At 42.7% G+C, this 27,378-nt stretch overlaps 1 protein-coding gene across 1 annotated transcript in view; it reads right to left on the bottom strand.

Moving 5' to 3' along the window:
* Positions 1-27,378, bottom strand: part of LOC119652951 — a 79,792-nt gene that overhangs the window by 4,283 nt on the left and 48,131 nt on the right. The window contains exon 3 of the mRNA XM_038057344.1: positions 5,746-6,084. Within this exon, the coding sequence (XP_037913272.1) occupies positions 5,746-6,084 (339 nt within the window). The remainder of the gene's footprint in view (positions 1-5,745; positions 6,085-27,378) is intronic.

The following is a 27,378-nucleotide window of genomic DNA, read 5'->3' as shown; positions in this document are numbered from 1 at the left end:
CTTCATTCCGTTGTTAAGTACAGGGCATTCATAGCCTCTTTTCCATGAAGGGGGAATTCTAACGATATAGGATTGACATTCTTAGCTTTAGTACGCAATTACTTTTGTAGTTTGGAAAGCCGGATGGTACTAGACGTGAATGTGATGTCAGAGTATTGTCGGCAGCTACTTCAAAACGCAGTATCGGCACCGGGGAGACGACAGAATTTAGATAGCTCTGCACCAACGGAGATTATCGAATAAGAGGAAAAGGAGGCTTTACACTATATAACTACTACAACTACACGTTAACCAGAAAAAAACTTCCTAAAGGTGGCATTGTGATCAGTATAGACAGGTCGACGAACGGTTGTAGCGCAAGAGCTAAAAAATATCTGTTAAACCAGCATGAGCATGAGCTCTGCCACCAATTCCTATGTATCTTCACCTCCATGATATGAAAAACCTTCTACATGACCGAAAGGAAAGAGATCAACAAATAAACATGGGTCTCTCCAAACGGGACCACTTTCAACCGTGTATTAATCGTACCTTTCTACCTTGATCAATTTCAGTACTGATAGAGAGCCAAAAAAGATCCGGGTCAGTACCTCGTTGGCATGGTGCTCCGAACTTGAATAAAAACACCACCGCGAATCTTTCTGATAGATAAAATCAAAGAAGTAAACAAATCCATCCACAACAAACACCTGCATTACACCTATAAGGGCAAATAAATGCGCAACAAACAGCATAAACTTCACAGGCTCCTAAAAAACGGTATCATTAATATGGCTTTGGGCATATTTGGCCCCATTTACAAGAAAGCCGGAACGACTGGTTCGATTAGGATTTGAAGCTTGCACGGAACATTGTATACCGGGAACACGCAGGGACTTACCACGAACTTCATCAACTGGTGATGTGACTTCACAAACAAAACATCAGCAGGATTAAGTCATATACATCTCGATGTTCATCCTGCCGAGGCAAAGAACGAAATTTGGCTTCTGATTATTATTGGAGTGATGGGTTGCATTTTTGATGTACTGACCAACAAGCTGGATATCGACGAGATGAAGGTCTCGCCAGCTAAAAACGACGGATAAATCTAGTCTCACCATAGAACATAGGCACCCATACATCCTTAAAAAATCGAAAATTAACTGGACTATAAACAGTTTTTCCACTTATAAATCTACGGGCCCAGATGATATAATCCCAGTTATGCTCGAAAAACAGCAAGAAGGGTTTGTACCATATCTTGTAGAAATTTATCCGAATTGTGTTTCGATCGGATACATATCGAACTCTTGGAGACGCACAGACAGTTTGTATACTGAAACTAAGCAGGCATGACTATGTTAATTAGCCTCAGCTCGTGTCGAACAACACTTGAGGACGATCATGGCGAGGACGCCCTCCTCTTAGCACGCTTACCTCGGAGGCAAATCCGCAGAAACCACTCTTTTATTAATGAATCTTCCATTTGAAGAAAATGAAACTCACATTAAGTAATCAAATCTTAAAACTAAGGTACTCCAAATGAACATATTTTTCCTTTTGATTGGCTAAAAGTGTTTGCCTAACCCATCTCTGTCTAGAACCAAATGCTCCCCAAAATACATAAAGAAGACAACAAGTTCAGAGAGATAATAACAGCAACGAATTCACCAACCCAAAATATTGCGAAGTAGCTCTTTGAAGAAGTCAAAAGGTTAGGCCTTAAAATAGGAAAACGGGCAGTGGGAAACGGCAGAGAAGTCATTGCCAGACTCAACGGGGCTGGGGGGATACAAAGTGATGAAATACCGCTATGCAAAGCATTGTTCCCAAGCGTACCGATGAAGGAAGGTCTATACTTGTTGGAAGAATGGATCACGACACACGAAAACTCATCCAAATGGAGGAAGAAGGCTAAACTATATAAGAAACTGGACTTCACGTGCATGAGTGAATTCTATTTCACATTCAGGAATAAACAACCTCCGGAGCAGCAATGTGCAACCCCCTCTCACCGCTGCTATGCGAGGTATTTATGGAGAACTTGGAAAATGAACTCGAGGAGGCTGGGGCGATGTATTAGCAATCATCAAAAGGGAAGAAGCAGGAACAATCCTCGAGGAACTCAACCGGGCACACAGGAACATCGAGTTCACCATGAAGATGGAAGTGGAGATACCGTTCCTAAAAAGCATAATCCGGGAAAGATTCACCAAATTCAAAGATTTTGAATTCGACATCTACTGGAAACCGACCCAGACACATCGAACCGTCACATACACCTCAAAGCACAATTTCCACAATAAGATGGCGGCATACAACATAATGATTCACAGGATGGTAACAACACCGCTCAATGAGTGGAAGAAACAACCAAGGAAAATGGCTACAACAGAAACCTCAGCGAAAATCGAATCAAAAAGAAATTGCGCCAGGCCTCAACACTACAACTTTCAACACTTCCCCAGGAGGTGAACACAGAACCTAGGCAATGGCTAACATTAACCTATTGGGGTCCGACGCAGAACATCAAAAGGCGGTTACCTAAACGTGGATTCCGCATCACCTTGACCAGCAGACGATATCTACTTAGGGTTCGGTTACAATCATTCAAAGACAAAAAGGAGTGTACTGAAACAATTGGCATTTATAATATCCCCCCCATCCCAACGCTTTCCTGAATATTGAGGAAGAATTCAACAACAGTAGTGCCAAAGCCATCAAGAAGGCCAGATAGGATTGAAGGAGTCGTATCCATGCTTAGAACCAGGGTAATCCAATCTGATCTGGCAAGTAACCACTTGACCAGAGCTATAAGCAAAAGAACTCTTCAAGGCGCCATCTATCCGGAACCCTAGTTGATTGTGACGCAAGAAATTATATGCATATTGAGAGGAGCGGGGTGAATGTGTATCCCGAGGACATAGTACTATTGGTCTCAGGGACGTTCCCCTAAATTATGAGTGAAAATATGGACGGCACTTTGGGAAAGGTGTGCATGTGAACTGCAAGATGGCGACTCGGCATAAATCCAACTAAAACCGAGCTTATCATATTTATCACCAAGCCAAGGATATCTGACTTCACCTCCCGCAGTTATATGGACATGAATTGGCACTTCTCTCCAAACTGGGTGTGTTCCGGGATACGAGTTTAAATTGGAGAGTGAGCATAGAACTGAGGCTTATATAGCCGTTTACGCCTGCAAGAGGACCTTTGTTAGAAAATTGGGTCTCCAGCTGAGAATGGTTGGTAGAAGTAAACAGCCATGGATCGTCTCATTCCAACATATGGTTCTATTGTGTGGTAGCAGACGCTGAACATAAAATGCAATAGACCCAGGCTAGGGTTCAAAGGAGAGCATATGTAGGTGCTATTTAGGCTCTGAAGTCCTGCCGGGAGAGGAATACAATGTATTCCTGCACTTCCTCATTCTGGACCTACACATTAAATACGCTGTAGCGTGCCTATGTGTCAGATTGCGTGAGTCCGGATGTTGGACAGCGAAGTCCTAAGTCCATAGCTGTACCCTAGACGAAGTACCTGGGGAACCCGCCGAACGCGAATTTTGCCGTGAGCTTTCAAAACAGGGTAGAGTGAAAAACCAGCTGCGCAATGCAAGGTTATAACATGATTTGTTATCGAATAAGTACCTAAGTTAAATCAGGGTAATAATCTCGGACGAGCGCAGTGCTGACCACATTGCCTCCTATAGTGTGCTGTAGTGTACCGTTGCGGTTTTGAATGAAGTGTTTTAACACACTTCAAGGCCCTGATCCAATGTGGATTGATGCGCCAGCGATTATTATTATTATCCAGTGGCGATATCCATCAGGCTGTTGAGGCGGTGGAGGGGCACGCTGAACAGGGTGCACGGCACGGACAAGGTCATCTTTCTCTGGATGCACTCGATGTCCCTCTGGCAGCTGTGAAGGATGGAGTCTACTCCCACCAGATAATTGGCGCAGATTTTACTGTTATTTCATCAGCGGTACACTGTTCTAGCATATAGCCTGCCTCAAGGTTATTTCTAATATCTAATCGAATAGCGCACAAAGCGATCAGCAAGAGCTGCAACAGTTTGTTTCGAATCCTTCTCTACTTTAGCAGATTCTTTGATGTAAATTTAATATACTTTTTGCTAGTTTTGAGGTCGTCCGTTTTAGGGAGCCTGGTTGCATGAGATACGAACACCATAGATGACTGATGTAGAAAAATGCTTCAGGTGTAAAGGGGCAATAGTTTCTAGTACGATAGATAACTTTTTCTGAAAGGAATACTGGGGCTGCTTTTTTGGGAGTTATTAGCGAACGTCAAATATCAAGGTTGACAATTTACGGATTTCTAGTCCGAAGTTTTTCTTTCGATTGGATTTCTTACGGGTTACTGTTCCAAAACGTTTTTGTGAATTAAACCCCTGGGCTAATCTAGACTCAAGAGCTTGATGAGCTGCTAGTTATTAAATTCAGGTATTGATTTCGGGGTGAACAAACAAATTCGTTCTAGAATTGGAACATATAGAATAAAGGCCTCGTAGCCACGGATAACAGGCACGGTTTCAATCAATGATGCTGATATTAACAATTGTATTTCACCACAACGTGCATTTGACGTTTAATTTAGTAGAAAGTATGACTAGAATGACTTTCTGTGTAAAATAAGGATGGGCCGATTGACGTGTACACTGTGGGCACGCGCCGGTCATGCTTTTAGTTACTGCGATGGAGCTAATTCGAGGATGGTAGTTTTTAGATGTCTTCGACACAACGTTGATCTGCAGTAGTAGACTTAACGGTCATTTATTTGCCAACTGTCATGGTTGGAACTTTCATCCCTTATCATAGAGTACTCACTTAGGCTGTCTATATCATCGTATTAAATCAGATTGTTGAGTCTCATGTCCAACCTATTAACAGCTAGTTTTATCTTCTCATAGTAACGAATTGCTTCCCTTCAAAAGAGGCTCCAAAGATGGTTGGTCAGTTTCAGTTTAGAATTCTCCAGCTTCCTTGTGGTGGAGTATTTTATGGACCATGCACTGGTGATGCGCTAGGTGCTTATCGGGTCGGTGAGTTCTGCATGAGGTCAATTGATAAGGGTCCTTCTTGTTATTGCGGAAAATTGTCTTTCTTCTATGACTAGCGTTGTTGTCTATTAACTCGAACCTGTATAGTCCAAGGATGGTCCTGATAAAAATTTACCTTTTGCTCTTGGTTAGCAGTGCGGTGCGTCTCGTTCTTCTTAGCAGCCTGTTCAAATTTATTCCTCTAAGGAAAGTATTTTATGGTTATAGTTTATGCCCACGCAGATAAAGTTAAGTCCCAGCTTGTATTTTTTGTCCCCCCCTTAAATCTCAAAGTACAAAACATATCCTTATGTTCATTCTCAGTCGCCTGTATTATTCACGTGCTACATTGCTACAATCCACATAAATATTGTTTGCCTATCAAAATTTGTGGAAGGCGGTATTATACGGGCGACTCAGCTCAGAAGTTTCAAATACGAAAGGGTACTATCAAAGGTATTTCATCTGGCAGATTTGTGCTTGAGTTTAATATATTCCACATCTCATGAAATAGCCTTCACTTATTTCTAGAAATCAGGATGACATGAAGACAATCGGCGTCATAGGACTATTCAGGCCTCCGGCAAGGAATTTGAAGATATCTTTAGTTTGCATGGGTAAGGAAGCTAAGTAAGTACTGAGAAAAAGATTGCTGAAACATAAATATCGGCTTAAATAATAATTTTAAAAACACTTACTTTCGCCAGTTCCATCCAAATCAGAATCATCGGATCGTCTTTGCAGTACATTATCATTAACCACACGATCAATAGTTTCTCGTTCATAATGATCCAGATACGCGACTATCCGCCTATTTTGTCCATCATATGGAGTATGATATTTTTTACAAGACAGATATGGACAGCATCCACTTTTCTTTTGAACGAGAATACAACCGCGTGGGGGTGGCACTGGCATTTCCGGACAAACTCGAAGACTGCATATCAAAGTGTTAATATTACATCGACAGCTTAAGCAAGGTTCCATCGTTGGTACCATGGATCCGTTTGCAAATAGCGTTCCATCATGAAAGCATCCTGAAAAGGAAAACAGAAAATAACAAAAAATTTCAATATTTGGAAAACAATCTAAACTGTACGGCCACTCATTATCTTCCACAACCAACGAAAAGAATTTCTAGGAGAGACAATAGGAAGACTAAGATTATTCCGACATCATCATCAAACTCGTGTCTGGATAGCTCGGTGGTTAGAATGCTATCTTGTAGTAGGAGAAGATTGCGACTTAAATCTTACTGATGGCAGAGCGATTTATATCGTTACTTAATATTGGACTCAGCTGTGAATAAGTATCTGAATCAAATCAGGGTAAAAATCACGGAGTGCATAATGCTAACTACATCGCCTCCTACAGTAAATGGATTCAAGACCTCAATCCAATTGAATTATCGCGTCGAAGATTATTATTAGTATCGCATATCTTATTATTCTGATTCAAATGGGCATCAAGAGGAAATATAGGTCAAAGGACGAAAACATGGAGTTGTACCCAGGAGGGGACACAAAACTCGGGGAAAACGCCTTCTGAACTTTGTCTATAACAACTTTGTTATGAAATCCCATCTCCGCCTTTACGTGGTGATCACTGGGAGGTCTTTCTGAACAGCAGACTATCTAGGAGTGATACCACGACTGTCTGGTTGTGGATAAAATCCGGTTGCGGCGTGCGGGTCACTTAATCCGTATGGATGAGGATGATCCAGCCCGGAAAGTCTATAAAGGCAATATTTATGATAGAAAAAGAAAACGAGTTAGACCTTGCCTGAGATGGAACGATGACGACAGCTTTTAGGGATATCAAATTGGTGGACCTCGGCACAAAACCGCGTTGTCTGGAGTTCCTTATTGGGGGCAGGCCTGGACCGGATACCGGTTGTTGCGCCGGTGATGATGATGATGAAATCGAGAAACCAAGAATGTGTAAACTGCAAGAACTTCTCCCGATACAAGGCTGATGCAAAGTTGGGACAAAAAATGCGCTGGACAAGTGTTCTCGAGTAAACCCTGTGGTCAAAGTAAGTCGCATAGGAAGCAAAAAAATGGAATTTTATTTGCTTTGAAAATTTGTATAAGGGAACGAAGAGCAACTGCAGAGTCAAGAATAACGTAAAGAGGGAGGGGGAGTTAAGAATAAAATAATAATTTCCTTAAACGATAGAAATTTAAATATGTCTAGTGCAAGTGAGGCTAAGGCCATGTGGAAGATCAAGGAAGAATCACCTCTCAAAGTATACTGTAGGTATGTCTTCTAGATCAACATAATAAGAAAGACGTCGTGGGAAAACAACATCATATCCCGTTCGATTATAAGGAGGAACAAGCCTTCTAAGTGGAACACTAGCTGTTTCTGCGATCCAGTGAAATTCAATAGAATGTATTTTGCTATATGATAGGAATCTTTAACAGTGCTTTAAAGAATGTTAACTTAGCCCGACATTTCTCTCGCCTTGAAAAGCCTTCAAATCAGGGAAATGAGGAACGGTACTGTAAGTTCAAGGAACTCCCTGCTATCGTCGAGTTCTATCTTCTTCGCAACAAGAAGAACTCGAATGTAATATACAAGACGGCTCTACTTTTCATCGATCCTCAGCATCTTCCCGACAATATTTTTTAGAGAGATATGTTCTGTGTTTAAATAAAGTTGTTGACGAATTCCATCCCAACATCGACTAGACACAAAGGTGTAATCAGCGTAATCCACAACCCCTTTGAAAACCTCAATACCCACTTAGGAGCTGGGTGATCAAATAATTAGTCTAACCATGCTTTCAGTCCATTTACCCCTTCTCTCATTTTACCAAAAGTGTTACCACTCATTTAGTTTAAGTTGCGGTCACTTACTAACAACTATCTCCCTGGGGTTTTCTCCGCTGTGTTTACATATGGCTTAGCGCTCCTTAGCAAGCAGGGCAGCGCAATCAACAGCGCGTCCAGTTCATAGACAGTGCTCTTGCCAAATGCCACCCGCAAAGTTCCCCATTTCTGCACTTGCGCAAAGCACCTAAGATATATTTTTTTGTCAGGAGCATCAACCTATAACTATGCGTCGCAGAACAAAATGGACTGCGTTGTACTTATCAGAAGACATCGCCTACAAATTGTAGGGCTCTCAATGTTTGGCATTAGCCGACCTAAGGCCGAAACTCCACCTGCAGCCTGGTACTGTTATGGTTTGCTCGAAAAAACTCACCTTTGAGTACAGCGGCAGCCGTTGTGTAAAACCAACTTTGCTCATGTTCGATAGTGCATCCACTAACAAGCGCAGCAACATCATCTACATAATCTACCAAGCTCGACCTTTCTGACATGTCGAGTCTTAGCAGACTATAGTAGAAGGGGTTTCGGAGGTCAGGCCCTAAAGTTCCTTCGATAATCTCTCAATATCCACAAGAGATACTTCGGCACATCGAAAGTATTGTCTAGTGTGGCACGTCTTTTCACCTTACGATATTGAAGCGTCATAGGGAGAACGACAATCTTACTCAACGACTGTATCCCTTCGCTCGATGAACCGCATCCACGACTTACATGACAGCAGTCATCGATATGCAAACAGCAGCTCAGAGTCGCCTTTCCCTTTGCTGTTGATCGCAAACATCCCCACCTTCCATCGAGAATTCCCCTAACAGGCAAGCGTTGAATTCAACTAGCAGTCCAAACGGGCCCCATTTACCTCGTCGACCAGGGCCTGCTAGCAACGAGCTTTGCTTCTTTTTATCGCGCTGCGGAATCTACTGTTGGCTGATCTATACTCTATCATCGTGCCACGTGAATCCTTTCGGTTATTCGACCACCAATACACGGTTTGCCATATCTCGATGCCCTCTTGAGCATGGCAGCTCCGCAGGCTGTGGTTATCACGCTCATAGCTGAGTTTACAAAAGTATCAGCTGCAGTGCCACCACCCTCAGAGGTACCAACTAGCCAAGCACCACCTGCTCCAAGAATTCCGACAAATCTGCCGATGTTCATCTACGCGACATACCACAGACAGAAAGAGACACCAATTTGAGGCAAGCGTTTCCTCTAAGAGAGTGTCCTTTAGAGCAACAAGTTTGCATTTGACGCAAGCGTTATCTCTAACTAATGAATGAATCAGCACTTGCTCGGGGAATGAGAGATCGAATTGCCGGCCACCTTTGCTGATGCTGATGACAAGCCTTCGCTTGTTCGCTTGCCGCCGCCAAATCGTTAGCCAGATAACAGATATTCACTCTATGTTAAGCTGTAGTGGTACTACTACTTGGAATATCGTAGCTACTCGATATAATTGAACTCCTAAGTATAATATATTGTTGCCATTTACCATTGGGTTATAGGGCGTCAACCACGCCCAAGCGCCATCGTTCACAATTAACTAAAATGGGCTTCAACTCCCCTCACAATTTCCTAAGATACCTGCATTCCTTTTCTACTGTTTTGCAATAAGTGCCTTTGGAGTGACCCACTCATCAGTAACCTTTATGAGAGTGGATTCCACAGCATGGCATAGGCAGCAATGCAGTTGCTACCCCTGGTCAATGTGTATCCTATCCACTTCCACTTCTGTCTTCCGATAACAATGCATACGGGTGCCAGACGTGTGCACCGGCCAAGTTCTTCGTTTGTCTTGTACCGTACCCCGATGACACGACTCAAACAGGTGTTGGCGAAGGCTTGGAGTGTTCGAGTAAGAATAGGAGACACTTTCCATGCGTTACTACCATAAAACCCCACGGTGTTGAGTTACTGCGTCGGGCAACATCCAGATCGGTGCCACCCTCGGCACCCTTTATCTAAGGTGCATGGTTTCTGCTGAGGGCTGATATAGTACTTCAGCAACTAGCCCCCAAAGTAGCTCAGCATGTAGTTGTTTGAAGTCGCTAAATCCTACAAATATTAATTTGTTAAGTTGAGTTTTTAACCAAGCTATGGGAAAGGTATCTTAGCGTTGTTGAGATGCTCCATTAATGAGAAAACTTTTTCGAGTGATAATTTGCTTGTCTTGTAGTATCCCAGTCATAGCCTTCCCCAGTTCGGATTTCCATTCTGAGTTGAAAGATCCATTAGACCGAGAGCTTGTGTACTGATGTCAAGACGGTTGAGGCAGCCACGCCGAGACAATTCTGCTCCTAGGACTAAGTTACGGTCATCATACAATATCAGATTAATGGGGAGAGAAAAAACATAATTGCTTCCGCGTATTTACCCTATGATTCCGTATATCTTCCACCGGCGCAAGAACTAAGGGATCAGGTAGTGTATACAGAATCAAGTGATCTCGAATTGTGAATAAGATGCGATGCGAATGCGCAACATGTTTGCTAGGGCAGTAGCAAAGGCAATCCAAGAGGAGAGAAGCTGTTTGATTTCATCACTTCAGCTGGTCTCATGACTGCAAATGTAGGTTGCGCCCTTACGTTCGTAGGACCGACAAGAAGTGGAGTAATTAACCTAACCATCTGTACCTCGAAAGTGTTACAGTTGATTACATACTGCTAGACGAAGTCTTACTGTCAGATTACCGATATCTAGAATTCAATCTGACTATTGCGGGCGAACAGTCTGCAATACAAAGAAGGAATCCTAGGAAAATAGATTGGACAAAGTTCAATCAACTTCTTGGCAATAAAGTCCTGCTCCCTGGGACTCGGAGATGAATTAGAAACTTAGAATTGGAAACCTTTAGAGTTCTATAAAGAGGTTTGTCCTATTTCCCGACGCCAACGCGGTAAAACAGTTCCTAGGTGGAAATGGGAACTTTAAAAACTCAGAAAATCAACCAGGCCACTTCTGAACCGTGCTTGCAAAAGCAATAAAAACAAGGACTGGTTAAACTTCCAGAACTCACAGTTTATTCAAAACGAGACCCTTTTAAAGTGTACTATTAGGCGAAAGAAAGACTTCAAGGCTGTACAGCATCCTTAAAAGGGATGAGTCGGCCAAATTGGACTCTTTTAGCAAACCCGATGGTACTTTCGCAAGCTCCAGACTGGAATCAATACAGACTCTCCTGGAAGTACACCATCCGGAAGAACGAGTGAGAGAAGTGGTAGAGGTGACGAAGGTTCTTACAACCCCTTCAACACGCAAGCGCTGCTAGGTTAACTGAAACACAGGGAAAGCGATTGTTACCAATGAAAAGGTAAGAGCAACAATACTGTCTTTTGAACACTTCAAAGCATCTGGCATGGACAGCATTTATCCATCAATGCCAAAGGAGGGTATGAAGCACTTAGAGTGATTGCTAAGAAACATCATTCTAGCAAGTCTTGCTTTGGGCTGTGGGCCTACATCTTGACAGATGGTTAAGGTAGTCTTCATACCGAAGTCTAGGATAGATAACTATTCAAATACAAAGAACTTCATACAGATGAGCTTGACTTCATCCTTTCTGAAAGGTTTGGAGAAACTGGTTGAGCGTCACATTCGTGGGAAGGCGCTTAGATGGCATCCATTTAATGAAAACCGATATGCTTATCAGCATGGAAAGTCCTGTGGGTCTGCTGTTCATTCTTTGGTTTGAAAGATAGAGGATGCAACTCTGAAGAGGCGAAGACTTTGTGATGCCCCCCAGAAAGCATGGCGTTGATGATGCTTTAATTAAGTGGATCCATCCTATGCTATCGCAGAGATTTCTGTGGGCTGAAGTGGGTGTCGATCACTACCTAACAACAGAAGCAACGAAAGGCTGCCCTGAAGGTCGCCACATCGGTGGAGTATGCTGATCAACTCACTATTACGCGAACTACAAAATTTGCCAATACACACTCAAGCTTATGCTGATGAAGTGGCTGTGCTTGCTGGTAATCGGGATCTTGGAACAGTGTGTAGAAATATACAAGGGGCCATTGATCTGATAGACAGTTCGTGCCTCAGACATGGTCTTTCAGTTAATTCAAATAAAACCCCGATGGTATTATTTACAAAAAGGAGAAAACTGGAAGGACTTTGCCTGCCAAAGATGAAGGGTACAACCGAAAAAGTAAAATATCTGGGAATCACTCTAGATAAAAAGCTTCTTTGGAACGAACGTGTAAAGGTAAAGTTGAAACGAGCTGCGCAGACGGACCTTTGCTGACTTAGGCCTCATGTGGTAATATGGATATATGTTGTTATCATTAGGCCGATGTTCGGTTATGCATCCGTAGCATGGTGGGTTAAGGTGAGGCAAAAAGATTTTCATGTTATTGGGTATACTGAATCCAGTTCCTCTAATGCCTTTCGATTCTCGGGTCCCCATACATCTGTTTGGTAGAAGATATGAAGTTACCCTGAAACGCAGAGAAACTGGGAAGTCCCAGAGGAATGTGTGGCGGGATATAAGGAAATCTTTTACACCGATGGCTCAAAAACAGAACAAGGGTCTGGAACCGAAGTTTACCATTCGAATAAACATAAGAAGTGGGCTTTTCCTTTGGGACAATATGCAACGGCTTTCAAGCCGAAGTTTATGCGATCCTAAGGGCGGCAAACTGAATGATCTGCAGATATAGCCAGGCTGCATTGAGAGCTTTGAGTAGTTTTTTGGTCATCTCGAAAATCGACTGTTTTCAAAAACTGGGAACAGGCGGCGAAGCCTAAATGCTGCTAGGCACTCTACACTTTTCTGTCAGACCCGAAAATACGTACTGCAAAGTTTATCCTGTCGAAAAGTAGGAAGACTTGCAGAAGTATTGTTGGCATTCTGACAGGCCATAATTCACTAACTCGACATATGTTCAGAATAGGAATTATTCCAGATGATACGTGTCCCTCCTGTAATGATGAAGTGAAATCCACGGAGCATTTCCTTTGTGAATGCCCGGCCTATGGACGCATCAGAGATCAGATCTTCGGTGCCGATATTCTCCAATTGCGACGGATAGCATCACATCCACAAAAGGAAATCCTGCGAAACGTTAACGAATCCGGGATATTCCGTTAGATACGTTTGTCGAGTACAATGGGCCTCCACCGCCTGGGTACTCAGAGGCTGTAACGTCTCCCCCACCAGGCAAGGCAGCATTAATCAGAATTGAAATGGATCTTTAATATTCTGAAATCAGTTTTGGCTTGCTGCACTAAATAAGTAAAACGATTTTTTGTAATTGGTCCACATATGTTATTGTTTCCTTCCGATTTGGATTGAAGTTTGATAAGAAAAGTTGGCCTTGTAGAATGTATTGTTAATAATACAGTTGGTGGAGTATCAGGAGAGTCAACATCGGTTCTTTGCCGGAAAGACCTAATCGCTTGCTATGCTGCATAGCCTCAACCATATGGTACTGATTTTAGAAAATACTGTTTGAGTAGGTTTACTAGTCATGATCTCTATAAAATACTGAGCTTTAGCTGATCCTCTGGCTTTAACCCCACCTGCTGGAATATTTCGATACATCTGGATGGTACAAATTTGAATTTACTTACGCTAGTGACAACGTCAAAAATGTGATTTTGAAGCTTGGGACTCAGATGAATTATCTAGTTGTGGCTAGAAGATGAGTTGAATGTATTTAATTCATCTCGCAGGTCACGAGACTCTGCAGAGCCAGTTTTTAATTTTCCAGCAATAATCCATCGCTTCAATCCCCTAACGCAGACTAGTTTTTGCTGACCAAAAATTCGGCTCCTCAAAATTTCATTCTGACTAAAATGACCATTCAGGCGACCATTGACAAACAGCAGTGCCAAGAAAATACGATTTTCCAACAGTCTTTAAAACTGCTATAGCCAGTGCCCCATTTAATTTGACATTCAAATTAAGAATTAAAGCTGAAGACCTCTAGATCCGATATCTTTTATCTGATGAACAAAAGTCACCCCAACTACATGAAGTTCTGACCCCAAGTGAAAGTTCCGACATAGGTACATATGTAGATACAGATACTCGTAAATGCATTATATCTATCTGTATTCGGTACAACTACTAGAGAAGCAGTTAAGAATTTCAAAGTTATACGGAACTGAACGTTTCGATTATTACATCCGATATATCCCCTATCAAAGAATTACGGAAAACCGCTCTCTGTGAAGCAAAATTACTTTTTTTGTCTGAACTAAACGTGAATGATATTCAACGCTTAATTATTCACAATGGGGGCACCGGCATTCTGTGTAAACATACCGTCATTTCACCTCAAGCGCCAAATTACCGGTAGAGAATTTGAATTCAAACAATTTAACTAAACATGTTGCGTGCTGGCTTCTATGAATGCCGGACGAATCCTAAATAGGGAAATAGACAAACGAGTTATTTGTAAATTTTAAAGCTTCTTGTCTAGCTTTTCTTACTGAAGTTTTTTCTTGGCTAGAAATGCACGTGTGGAATTTTGCTCGCATGTACGATGTGTGAACATTAGAATTCATTGTTCGTGATGGAGCGTATCTCGGTCAATAGGTTCTTACTTGGATCGGGAAGTTAGCCTCGCCACAATTACGTATGCATTATGTACGTTTGTGATAGGAACGAAGAAAGTTTTTCTTATCTGATGCATTTTGTGGTCGAGGTATTTAAGGCGATATTTTCAGTAAGTACATGGTCCACAACCATGTGAGTGCAGCCACGTTTTCTATGGAAATATTTTAAAAGCGAGAAAGTAACTGCAAAAAACTAAGGAAGCCAAAAATCAGAATTTCGATTGAACGAGGGAAAAGGCATAGCAAATAGTAATGTACTCAATATGTAATTTACTACAAATCCTTTAACATAAAAGGATTGCCTTAAGGTGCGATACCAGGAGAAAACACAAACTAGGAGGCAAGTTCCTTTGCCCGGTGTTCCCAAATTAACAAACTCGAACAGTTTGGCGATTCACGAAACTTGACCGTGATGACGACATTCTCGGACTAAGAGGAAAGTTCGCAATTAATATTTTCAGGGATCGTAAGATGATATAGAAGCGGGTCCGTTGAAACTGTAAGATCTCCATGAAACAAATTGTCAACATCAAACAAATGACTATAGCGAGGTGCAACATCATGCTCTAACAATTCTAGAAAGAGTAACTCTTTACAGAGGAAAACGAACGCATGTGACCTCAAAATTGCCCCCAACTCAAGCATCTCTTCCCCAATGATACAATTTTGGCCATGCAGTATACGCACCACTTCGAAAAAACAGGCTCTGATCCCCTTTAGACTTCGTTGAATGCCACCAAAGTCCACAGCCGAAAGTTTTAACCACGGCCCTTGTTTTTGTGAGTCAAAAGGGTAGAATCAAAAACAAATTAAAGCCGTGGTCCTCTCATGTTACCTTGTGAAACCTTCACTGAAATAGCTGGAGCTCAATCTATCCAAGATGACGAGTCCCGAAAAATATTGGACGAAAGGTCCACAGGTGTGGATTATGCAAAACGAGAATCCCGTCAACAACCTTAAGTGCCCAGCTTTACCAAACTTATGGAAAGAACAATTACTCTAAAGCTACTAGCCCCACCACCGCGGACCAGCCTAGCTAAGTCTAACAAACCACGTTCGATACCAACCATCCTTCGCTTGGCGTATGCTCTGCTAATGCACTCCACAGGGACTACCCCATCACAGCGGCTCATAAAACAATAACCAATCAAGTTATCCCTCATCTCCATTAGATCCCCAAGCAATCCCAACACCTTACGATCATGTTTAATGTAAGGATTTACCTACAAACATCCAATCATGGATGCTAGGCACATTCAAATGAATATCAAGTCTTTAGTCGGTTGTGTTTGTAAGCACCAGTGCGAGCTGTTCCCGGGTGAATACCATCCTGCAAAAAAAACTTCATGTGTGAAACTAGGCTGCACTACCGCTATTTCCTGACTTCAATCTCTTCCAAGTCGACAGATACCATCCCAACCAACCGCCTACATCCCTCGTTAGAGGTACCGTTATTCTTCCAAATTAGTCGTAATTCACCCAACTTCGTATACATTGTGTCTGTTTACTGTCCCAATCAGATCGTTGAGTGTACTCACCACCACCAAGTACTTTTGCACAGACCACAATTATTCCAGCACCCACTCCTACCCACCAAACTTCATTACTTGGCTTGACCAATCAACTTCGTTAAACCCAAACGACAAGTGAGTTGGGGCTTAAGAATACACACAAAGTCTTCTCTGCTTGGCGTAAAAGACAACTAAAGAAGATAGAAATTTATGGACTGACAATCTGCACATTTTGAAACTTTATTGCTACTAAAACATCGGCAACGCCTCGGAGAAGGATTGACATCACGGCTACAACCTTTGGCTATGAGGATGGAGTATGACTGATTCTTGGAATGCGCGCACGTTCCTCTATAACGGTTCCGAGAGTCCGCTCTCTCCAACTCGATCGAAAACTCCAACAATATAAACTGGACATTCTGAACCTAAGCAAAGTTAGATGGTGGGACTCTGGTGAGTGCTCTTCTTCCTGTTGTCACAATAATGGCAATATTTTTTGCACTCAGGAAAACCGAGTAGTAGCAGATGCGAATCCGGTGCCGGGTAGTTTCTGGTGGATACCGCAAGGCGCACTCTCTTCGCCTGGGGGTGGATTTCTTGCAGACTTTTAACTGCAACTGCAACTTCTTGTCCAGATTAAGGACAATTGCACAATGCTATGCACTAGCGGAGATTTCTGGTATAGTGGAAAGTCTTGAGGATTTTACGTGAGTATGTGCGGTGTAGGCATACTCCCACAGTCCTATTTAGACACGGACTGATGTGGAAACCACAATCAGAGCCCCAACGTAATTGGCTTATACTGAATGCAGACTTAGTAGTAAGTAAGTAAGTGCGATGATTATCTAACACATCTGCCCAAACTAAGGGGTATAGCGCGCAAATTGTACTGGACAACTCCTCCTCCAATTCTACGAATTCTCCTGGAACATATACTCTCACAGGGCCATTCCGGCTCCCGCGGCACCAGATAACCTCCGTTGAGGCTTCGTGAGTCCACACAGGTTTGATAGTTCTATTCGAGTACGTGGGGACGGCACTCACCAACGGATTGACTGGAATCAGAAAATGCTTCCTTAAGGTGACATTGTAATCATGGTAGTTGATCTTAATGCCAAGGTGGGCTCTAACAAGACCTTGCTCAGACATGTGATGGGAAACACGGTCTTAGCGACCGTAACGAAAATAATTAGAAGCTTGTGAACTTCTACAGCTTCTATAGCAAAGTCATTTGGGACACATTTTCCGAGCACGCAGGGGGTTTCGTTGAGTCCTCTTTGGTTCTGTGTGGCATTGAACACCCTTCCATGGCTGCTGAATGATGCTAGAGGGTATGGTTTTGCAATCTATCTATCTACGCACACTTGGTGTACTTAGATAATATTAAGTTGTATGCTGATGATGATCTTACAAGCCCGTTACGGATAATTGACATGTTTAGCCGTGATATTCGAATGAAATTTGAATTAGACAAGTATCGAATCCAAACCGTCCGCAAAGATCATCATAAGCTGGGGATAGCATTGGTGACCTCCACATTCAAACTATGACCGAGACAGATTTCTACAAATATCTAGGAATTCTGCAAAGAACCCATGCCCGAGTTAGCCATCTTCAAGATGGTCACTGCTTTATGCATTCGGAATATTGACGTGGCCAAAGACCGATTTGGAAAACGTCGAGCGGCGGATACGGACTATTTTAGGAGCTTGTATTCTTTTCCAAGTTGAACCGATGTTTATCCCTTCACTTTAATGAAAACTTAATAATATCTAGACAATTCGTCCGGAATTATTTTCTTTCTGCACAAAACTCGTTCTTTTCACAATGACTGCCAACTGTCTTTTTTTTTACTTATTATTATGTTTTTTCATCTGACGTTTCTTATCACCTACTCTGTTTTTCACTCTTGTAGCGAGGTCTGAACTGAGTGGAGCACCGGTGACGTCATCTGTCCGCTGGTATTCGCGACATTCGAAATAAATTTCGAATGCCGCGAATCCTGCCGCGCCACATTACTATGTCCAAATTCCTTATGCATCACCCAAATTTTATTGTGAAAAGGATGAGTGTGCCTCATGATATCTGAGGCAGGGGCGTGTTTGATGTTGCGGCACAACTTCACCAAATAGTCGACTCGCTGCGCGCTTATTTTTACAGCAAGGAACAGGCGAGTTTTTTGCATGCAACTTTTTGTAAGACAGAATGAAGGCTTGGCGTGAAGGTTCGATTAACTTCAATCTTTCAATCATCTGAGGGGGTTTAAGTCAAATCAGATGGCTGTGTGCTGGGGAGCTCTTTGCTGAGACGGACGGACTTATGTGCGGCATTCAAGGCGGCGTGGTCGTCACCCGAGCTTATAAAAAACTCATGATGAACGAGCAGGTTAATAAGTTAATAAGTTAGTAATGTAAAATTAAATCCTTTTCAGTTTCAGGTAATACCAATGATATATGAAGAAGCCGAAATAGCGAAATTTGCGGACGATACCAGCTCAGCTGGAAAAGACACATCCTAAGAAAGAAGGATGAGCTAAATGCCATATACAGAGAGATGTACTGGGGGTATTGGGGAGGAATTTCCAGTTGACCATCGACAATAAGCTGCTAATTTATAAGTAAATCCTAAGGTCCATGTGGACGTACGGAATGCAGCTGTCGGGCTGTGCCAAAGAAACAAACCTGAAGGTCATACAAACGTTCGAAAATAAAGTGCTTGAAAGCATAGTAGACGCTCACTGGTTCATTCGTAATGAGGATCTGCGTTGGGATCTGAAAGTACAGTTAATTAATGAAGTCATCAAAGACCAAGCAATTAAACACAACCACCGACTGCGATCACATGTGAATAACGAAGTCTAAAAATTGACTTATATCGCTGATATAATGAAACGACTGAAAAGAGTAAAGCCAAACGACTTACTAATATAAAGGATGCCTAAAGATATAAGCTACTGAGGAAAAGTCAGTTCCTCAACGAACCCAACGAAGGTGCTAAATATGCGAAGAAAGCTGCTGGATGGGGAAATCTCAGTAGTAGCTTGGTGAGAGGTGGTTTTATTGAGTAAGAATCCCACACCCCAAGGGATTGTGAACCCTGAGGTTAGTCTTTTAAAGATTTCCACCTCAGAAAAAAACTCCTCTTGCAGGTAGAGAGGATCCGTCTCTTAAACCCAAAGTGATATCAGTCACTTTGTGCGTAGAGGTTCGTAGTTCCAACTTTTTCACCAAATTTCTTGCCAATAGGTGTCACCTTTTCAGAGGAAGACGCGTGTGACCTACAAACGGTAAATAGTAACGTTTTATATTCCACAGAACCTTAAAATTTGCGTAGAAACTGTTTTTTAAATAATAACCATAAGCTCGGGTGATTGGAAATTAGAGGCTCAACACATGCAAAACTAAAAATTACCGGACTTCCAATTTTTGAAGAAGAACATAATGAACGTCAAAAAATATTCTCACGCAGCTAATTGATCCCAATCAATAGTGACCCATAAATTTTAATCAACTGTGATGAGGCTTCTTTAAGGTACCCTCTTAAAGTATCTACCATCATCACGTAACGAAATTCCTCACCTCGTGACGCTCCTCGAGTTGCCTAATTATTTCTCAATGGAACCTATTCCTATACTTGTAGTTCTAAACTTACATATGCGGGAGGTGATAGATGTGTACTTTTGTTTGAAGTAATGTTCAGCGTCATCAAGTACGCAGCTGTACATACATTAAAGCCACCCGTGTAAGCAATGGAAGAAATATTCTCGGCCAAGCCATAAGCAGCCCATGTTCTTCGATGGTCCGATATGACAGCGAGATGGTAAGATATGCCCTATGCTTTGCAGACACTTAATGTCGACCGTGGCTCATCTTTTATGGGTACTGGGTAGAATTACCTGCGTGTACATTAACCAACATTACATTCGTAGATGCAGACAAATGTGGATAGTTCTGCAGTACACCTACCGCATATCATAACCTAACGTTTTAACTGTCAACATTAGCAATACATTGTGCAAAATTCTAACGATGGAAGAAGACATTAAGGCGCCTGAATGGTTGGAGCCTGGTGGCTTGCAGCTTCATGTAGTGTTCCAGGGAACTGCAAACCTGCCGAAAATAATGGTATGTTAAATTATATATTGCTGCTCTTCGAAACTGCCAGGAATACAAAAGCCAAGAGGGCATTGTTTCACTTGTTCTCGTAACAGTCATCCAGATTCCTCGTTTAGAAGCTAATGTCATTTATTTCATTTGGCCCCTAGCTTGTCCCACGAGAAAATCCGAACCTGCCATCATGGAAGCCAAAGGTTTAGAACCTCTACTCCTCAAGAACAATCACCGCTTTTTACGCCTCTTGGCGCTCATTCTCATCTTTTGCTCTGAACTGCTTCAACTATTTGAAACAAAACACCTCAGCGAATTTCCTTTTAGAGGAGCTGACAATCTTAAGCCGACCATCTTCACGCCACCCCATTAAAAATCATTACAATCAACCGCTGCGGCTCATGTAAGTGAGCGTTTGGCGGCAACGACGAGATACTCGCTGGCTTCATTCTTGCATATATACGGGCCATATCACCTGGCTAATAGTAAACAGTTTTACAGTTAGCCGCTTGGCAGTAATGGGCTGCGTGTGAAGCCGCCTGTAAACAATATGTTGACTAGTCCACGGCTCCGCAGTTCACAGGTTGTATCTTATCTGCACTTCCTCTCAGACTAAGATGCTTTCACGTATTTGAGGGAAGCGTCATCAAGTTCAAACCAGTAGAGGTTTCCACATATCTTTACTGCATCGTAATTCATTCTGGAACGGGCTGGGACCAGGCTGCAATCACTGTATGCAACCATTTATGCAATTTGCGATTTTCAAACTGGTTTTGGGCGGATCAATACTATGAATTATTCAGAATAATTTCTGAAATACTTGCATTTTGAAAATCATTTGCCTTCCGGGTATCTGTATTGAATCGCAATTTCACAAAACGATGCAAGAACGAAATGTTTTCTTAACCATTACTTGCGCTAAAAAGTAAGATTGGTGAAGGGAATTTATTCAGGAAATATATTGTTCAGGAGGTAGTAAAGTAATATGTTAGCTACTCTCTCTCTCATGTATCATAATGTATCCATGACGATTTAGAAGAATTTAAAATAAATCATCAATAAAAATGCATTACATACTGAAATCTTTCGCCAATAATTATAAAAATATTACTTCCCGGATATACTCATGAGATAAACAAAACTAACTGAAATAAGGCAATATGGACCACAAGCATAAAGCTCAAGTTTTGAGAATTTGTAAGAAGGATTGTAACACATGACAGAGCATAAAACCTGAGAAACCCTTACTCAACCAAAACCAAGAGCTCTCCAAGTATTACCTCCGCATGGTGATTGATGGAAGTTCTTTCTTAATGAAAAACTGCAAGCAGAAATGGAAATGAGTCTCTAGCGCCTGAAAACGAGGCAAATTGTGTCAACCCTACACGAAAAACCACATGTTACGAAGCCACAGCCTGGAGTAATTCTGTAACGACGGACCTGGCTACGAACACGGCGAAAAAATTTGACCATTCCCTCATTGAATGTGCTCACGCTATACAGAAAAGGAACTGTCAAACAGCTAGCCGATACTCTGCCCCAATATATGGCTGATGTCGCACCATGTGCTCAAAGTAGATTTACTAGTCAACCAAAAAAAAACGTGCTGTCTTTGCTTTCGAAATCATAAGGAAACGGCTATATACGCTGCTTTTGCACAAATTTACACACATGCACACACCTATGGAGGAGACTACGAAGTAGTAGAATAAAACTTGGAAGCCTGACGCAGGTATGACATGAAAATCATGCGAGGAGATTTTAGCAGGGAAGTAAAGGGTCAGCCCGCAATCCGGCGATACGTCGACTCCCACAGGTTTCATAAAACTACCAATGACCACATACGTCTGATTATCCAACTCGTATTATCACCATCTCCCAGCCCTGCCGAAGATCAGAACATATCGGGAGCAATTTTTAACCTAGCCCAAATTGATCTAACATGAGATAAATGTGAGAGGCGCCATCCCCTTCAAGTTCATCCAACTACTGACCTGCTGACGATATTGACATTATGGGAAGAAATACCCAAATGTACAATCAACCTTCATTCAATATGTCATGCCATTCAAGATCAACAACAAATAATACATGATTGACAGACCACAGAGCCTATTTCAGCGTACAAAAACTGTTTCTCTCGAAACGTCTCACCATAGAGTCAAAGCTCTTACTGTACAAGACCAGTACTCACGTATTTCTCGGCGACCTGGGTTTTTAGCAAGTAAAATTTCGAACTCCTAGCCGAACTCTCCGAGAGACGAATGCTCCAAAGAATTGTTGGCCCCTTACAAGATGGTATCCGGATCGCTTAAGTTGTTGGACAGCTGGGCTGTCGTAGCGGAAGATAACGGTTTAAATCTCACTGGTAGCAGAGGGATTTGTCATTGTTAGTGGATATCAGATATCAGTCGACTCAGCCGTGAATGAATGCCTGGGTCGAATTAGACTAGTAATCTCGGGCAAGCGCAATACATCGCCTCCTACAGTGTACTGTATTGCACCGTTACAGTTTTGAATGAAGTACTCTGACACACTTCAATGCCCTGATCCATTAAGGACTGTTGCGCCACGGATTATTTTCGAATTATCACTATCTTGATGGATGCCGCATTTTACCTACTTAAAATATAAAGGGGCGCTGATTGTGGTGGCCGGTGTTAGTTTAGTGAGAGAATCCATCGAGAACTCCCCGCAACATTGAACATCTATGCAAAATGGTGTATTTCTGCAAGGTTTGAACCAGACTGTGTAAGAGTCCCTCAAGGTTCACTCAAGGGAATCCTGAGGGGTTAAGGTACAATACTTGCAGCTGACAATATTATGGGAACTACAACCACTTTCTCGAGACGTCGACTTTCTTTGATTTCAAGATGTTTCCATGATTCACCCATACTTGTATGCAAGATTTTGTTAAATCACCTTGCATACCGTATTATGCCTGTGTATGGCGTCGGTGCCATTACAGTGCAACCAGAAATAAGAATTTGCACTGGTCATCCCCGCTCTTTCATTATAAGCTTTTTTTAAAGTCTGGGTGGCCATCACGTCGTCCTGAACACCATACATAAATACCTCTGTATCAGCAGTCCGTTTTTGGATGCAGTTTTTGGATTACCTTACCATTATGCCTGTTCCTGTATTCTACCGGTGCCATAACAATGCAGCCAGAAATGAGATGTTTCAACGTTTCTAAGGGCGAACTAGTCGTCTAATCGTTCTTCCATAATGAGCTTTTTCTTGGCTTTTCGGGTAACGACCATGCCATCATGAATGGCACACATAAATCATCCCGTCTCAGCAGCAACACTCAGTCATCTGTTCGCCAATCGACAAACAGCTTCCGATTCACGTGTTTACCGTGCATTGAATTCGACTTCCACTTTTCGATCCGCTTTTGATCTTGGTCTGGGTAAAAGGTCGATCCTTCAAGTTAAGTGGACTCCGTCTGCAATCTGCTTGCAAGGGACTCGCCTGTTCTTTGTTGTAAAAATAAACGCGTAGTGAGTCAACTTCGCGATGATGCTGTGCCGCCACTTCAACCATACTCATGCTTCCGATGAACGGAGTCAAATTCGTCCGTCCCGATGGCAGCGTTTGAATAATGCTTTCGAAATTTGGACACAGTGGTCCATTCCGCCACTGGACATTTTCCAGATCGCTTGTCGTCCACGGCAAAATTCCGAATGTATAAGCCAGTGAAGATATTGCGCATACATTCAATGCGCCTATTTTATTCTTCCCCGAGTGATGCGATTTTACGCGTCTCAAGAAATGGTTTCCTTGCAGAATTCTTTGGCATTTGTAGAAATCTCTCTCGGTCATAGCTCGGATGTGGAGGTCACCAATGTCATGTCCGGTATGCGGCTCGTGATAGCTTTTGCGGATAACTTGCAGTCGACAATTGTCTAATCCAGATTCCATCCGAATATCACTGCTGAAAATGTCGTCAGTACCAGCATATTACTTGATGTCATCTAATTACATCCAGTGTACCAGCTCACACTTATCACATGGCCATATTTAATTGAAAAGCCATACCCCCTAACATCATTCAATACTATGCAAAACCGGAGACGAGCCAACAAATTCCCCTGGAAGAGACCTCTCCGTATATGGATAGGCTCTGAGGTGTTGGCACCTTGAGATGGACGCACTAATAAGGTGGCATGCCACCCTTCCATGACTGTCGCCAAAAACTTTATTAGTTAGAAACAATGCAATACAAACGTAGGACATCAACTAACCAAGGATGTGGGATGTTGTAGGAAGCCTTGGCATAATCGATATAGCAACTAAAGGGGTTTCTTTGGCCTCTAGTTGCTTGTCCTACAACTACCGAGTCGATAATGAGTTGCTCGTTGCAACCCCTTGACCCAACTCGGTAGCCCTTCTGCTCTTTGGAGAGAATGCTGTTGGTCTCGAGGTGCGCATTGACCCTTCCACTAATAATGGACACTATGAATTCGAAGAGGATTGGTAAGCAAGTAATCGGTCTTTATATCTGCGGGATCTTGCACCGTGCCTTTTTAAGGATAAGGTAGGTAATTCCTGCAGTGAGGAAGGCTGGAAATTCCTCCGGTCGACTGATGACCTGCTATGTACCAACCGACCCGATCCAAACCAGTGCCTTCTCAGGTCTTCGATCAAATCCGCAAAATTCATGCCAGACGTAATGACATGGCAGTTGCTTTCAGCCGTGATCCGCTCTGCATGCTGGGCGGGTAACTCCCAATATTCTTTCGCCACCGAAAACTATACAATCTGAACGCTGTCTTGGGATTCGTTGAGTGATCTGAAATATTACATTGATTCCTCGCGTACGTTCAATTCTGAACATGTATGGAGTGACTTTCGCCATCCCGTCGTAACCGGCTACTTACGACAAAATGTTCCTGCTTCAGTGTGTCCAGAATTTCAATTATGGGTGTTTCACTGGGGATGACATAATTCCTGTAAACCTTTTGCACTTTATTCTCAGTCGTTTACTGGCATTACCAGTGCTGATTTGAACCAGCCTTGCAAAATACTGCCTTAGTGAGTTTTGCCGTGGTTTCAGATGAATTTTCCACGGTGGATCTCTTTGGTCACGCATACCAGGAACGTGAAAACGAACCATCAGACCGTGCAATCTAACAGTCGTAACTGCACTACAATACACAAATGATTGTAGTTGCAGCAACTACATATCAGCACGCAGCCAAGATGCAATCTCATCATTGATTTGAGATCGAATTCTCGGAGTTGCTGGAGAAGCATAAAGACTGGGACTACCTGGTCTATGCAAAGGATCCATTGCCGAAAATTCTAATTCTATGGAATTCGTCCTGAACCTCAGCGGAAACTTTAGCTGGGTGGAGAAGAAGCTTGAACGAGTACTGAAACTATTGTCAGCGGTGCGGCGTAGTGTTGTTGATGCCGCCGCTTCTGCCCCCATCGACTCTCGGTCAGACTCAAGTTGAGCACGCTCCTTGAAGATGGCCGGAATTGTGTAGCTGCGAGTTATAAAGCGGTATTGATTTGCGGCCCGCTGCACAATAACGTGCGCGAATTGCGGGAAACACTCGACGAATCTCTGGTGCAAAAATTGTGGCACAGATTGTGGCGAACCAGCAATGCTCCTGGTCATCCTGGCGCCTAGATGTGGAACTGCACCACGATCAGCGGGTTCGACACCATGCTATCCACTACGGGAACCCGACCGAGTCACCAAGTTAGACGATTCCTGCCAGTTACCCGTACCGGACGTTAGGTTTCTCGTTCTCCTCATTTAATGAATTTGCATTTTATATCTAACTATCAGGTGTGGCGATAGCTTCCTCAGTGAATGATCTGCAAGACCGTAAAATTCCTGCACTTTCCTCACTTACCTCCTGAGACGCTGTGGAGGCGTACAGCTGTTCAGCCTGAAGCTATCGCGCTATTTTTTGTACATAATTGCATATTTAGTATGTCACTTTAGTAAGATATTGATACTCAATTCATATAAAAGTACTTAGGTTCAAGCAACAATATTGTTGGTATATTACGAAATTGTCCCAGGAAAGGGAATGTTATAGAACACACATCTAAGCAAGTAGGAGGCGATACAATGCAAAGACGAAAACATTAATTCCCACATAATACAGATAATACAAGGAACGCAAAGAAAATTAAAATAACGGAGTGTAAAAAATGCAAATTGAAAATCAACCAAATTTGAACATCAATTTTAATGTTATATTCAATTGCAACCGTGACCATGCTTGACGGTTGCATGCACCTCGTGAATTTTAAGGCCCGCATCGGATTAGCTAGAAAATTAGAACAGGTTGTATTTACTTTCGTCAAACCAAAGAACTGGATACCAAAAGCCTAAGATTTTTATTGCACGCTCGTTTACAAAGGCAGGCTGTTTACTGGGTTATTTTTGGAGGTGAACGGTTTTGCTCCTAGCGCGCAACTATGAAACCTCCCTACTCTCCGTATGTTCTAAAACTGAACATCGCGATATCTTCTTCCAATGTAATGACGCTTCTGACCGGGCTTTTCTGGCCAATTCGCTCGCCCGCTCATTCCCCTCTATATTCCTATGATCGGAAAAGAAGACACAGACTATCAAGCGTGTTTCTGTACTGTTCCACCAGCCTAGAGGATATCTCCGCCAAGTACAAGGCCTTAATGTCCGCTTGGCTGTCGACCAAAATGACTATGTTACGCTTGGGGTTCGGATCATGCACCAGCCATCGACAGGCTTCTAGTATTGCCAGTACTTCCGCCTTGGCGCACTGGCGAAATCTAGGAGGCCATTCGACTCGGATACACTGTGTGTATTCGAGAAAATCCCCGCACCGACTCCACAGACCGTCTTTCATCCTTCGGTGAAAAATGCTGTGTCATAGCCTTGCACACGCCGCGGCAAAATTTCTGGTGAAGTTCCACTTGCGCCTGGCATAGTCCGTGGGGAATGCCAAGATTTCCCGATGTACTTCGTCAAGGATGTCATAAGGCCACGAGGCTTCGTTGTTCAACCGGACTAACGTAGTCTGACTTCACTGCACGCTACAATGTATTTAATGTGGAGGTCTCAGCGGAGCAGATACAGAAGTACATGCAGAGCCACGGTAGCACCTGTACACGCGATTCTATGAATCCTATGAAGTTTCATTCTATTATACGTTTTGTTCAAAGCCTGGGATGGGACGCACCAGAGCTGTGTACATCGAGAGAACCGCCCCCGGTCGGAAACCCCATTCCTTTGCAAATGTTTTGTTGCAGGCATGGAAAGCTATACAGGTCTTCTTAATCCTCAGTACTATGTTTAATCTCCAATTTAG

Source organism: Hermetia illucens, chromosome 3 (assembly GCF_905115235.1).
Source record: "Hermetia illucens chromosome 3, iHerIll2.2.curated.20191125, whole genome shotgun sequence".
Classification (NCBI taxonomy): domain Eukaryota; kingdom Metazoa; phylum Arthropoda; class Insecta; order Diptera; family Stratiomyidae; genus Hermetia; species Hermetia illucens.
This window is presented reverse-complemented; position numbering and strand designations above follow the sequence as displayed.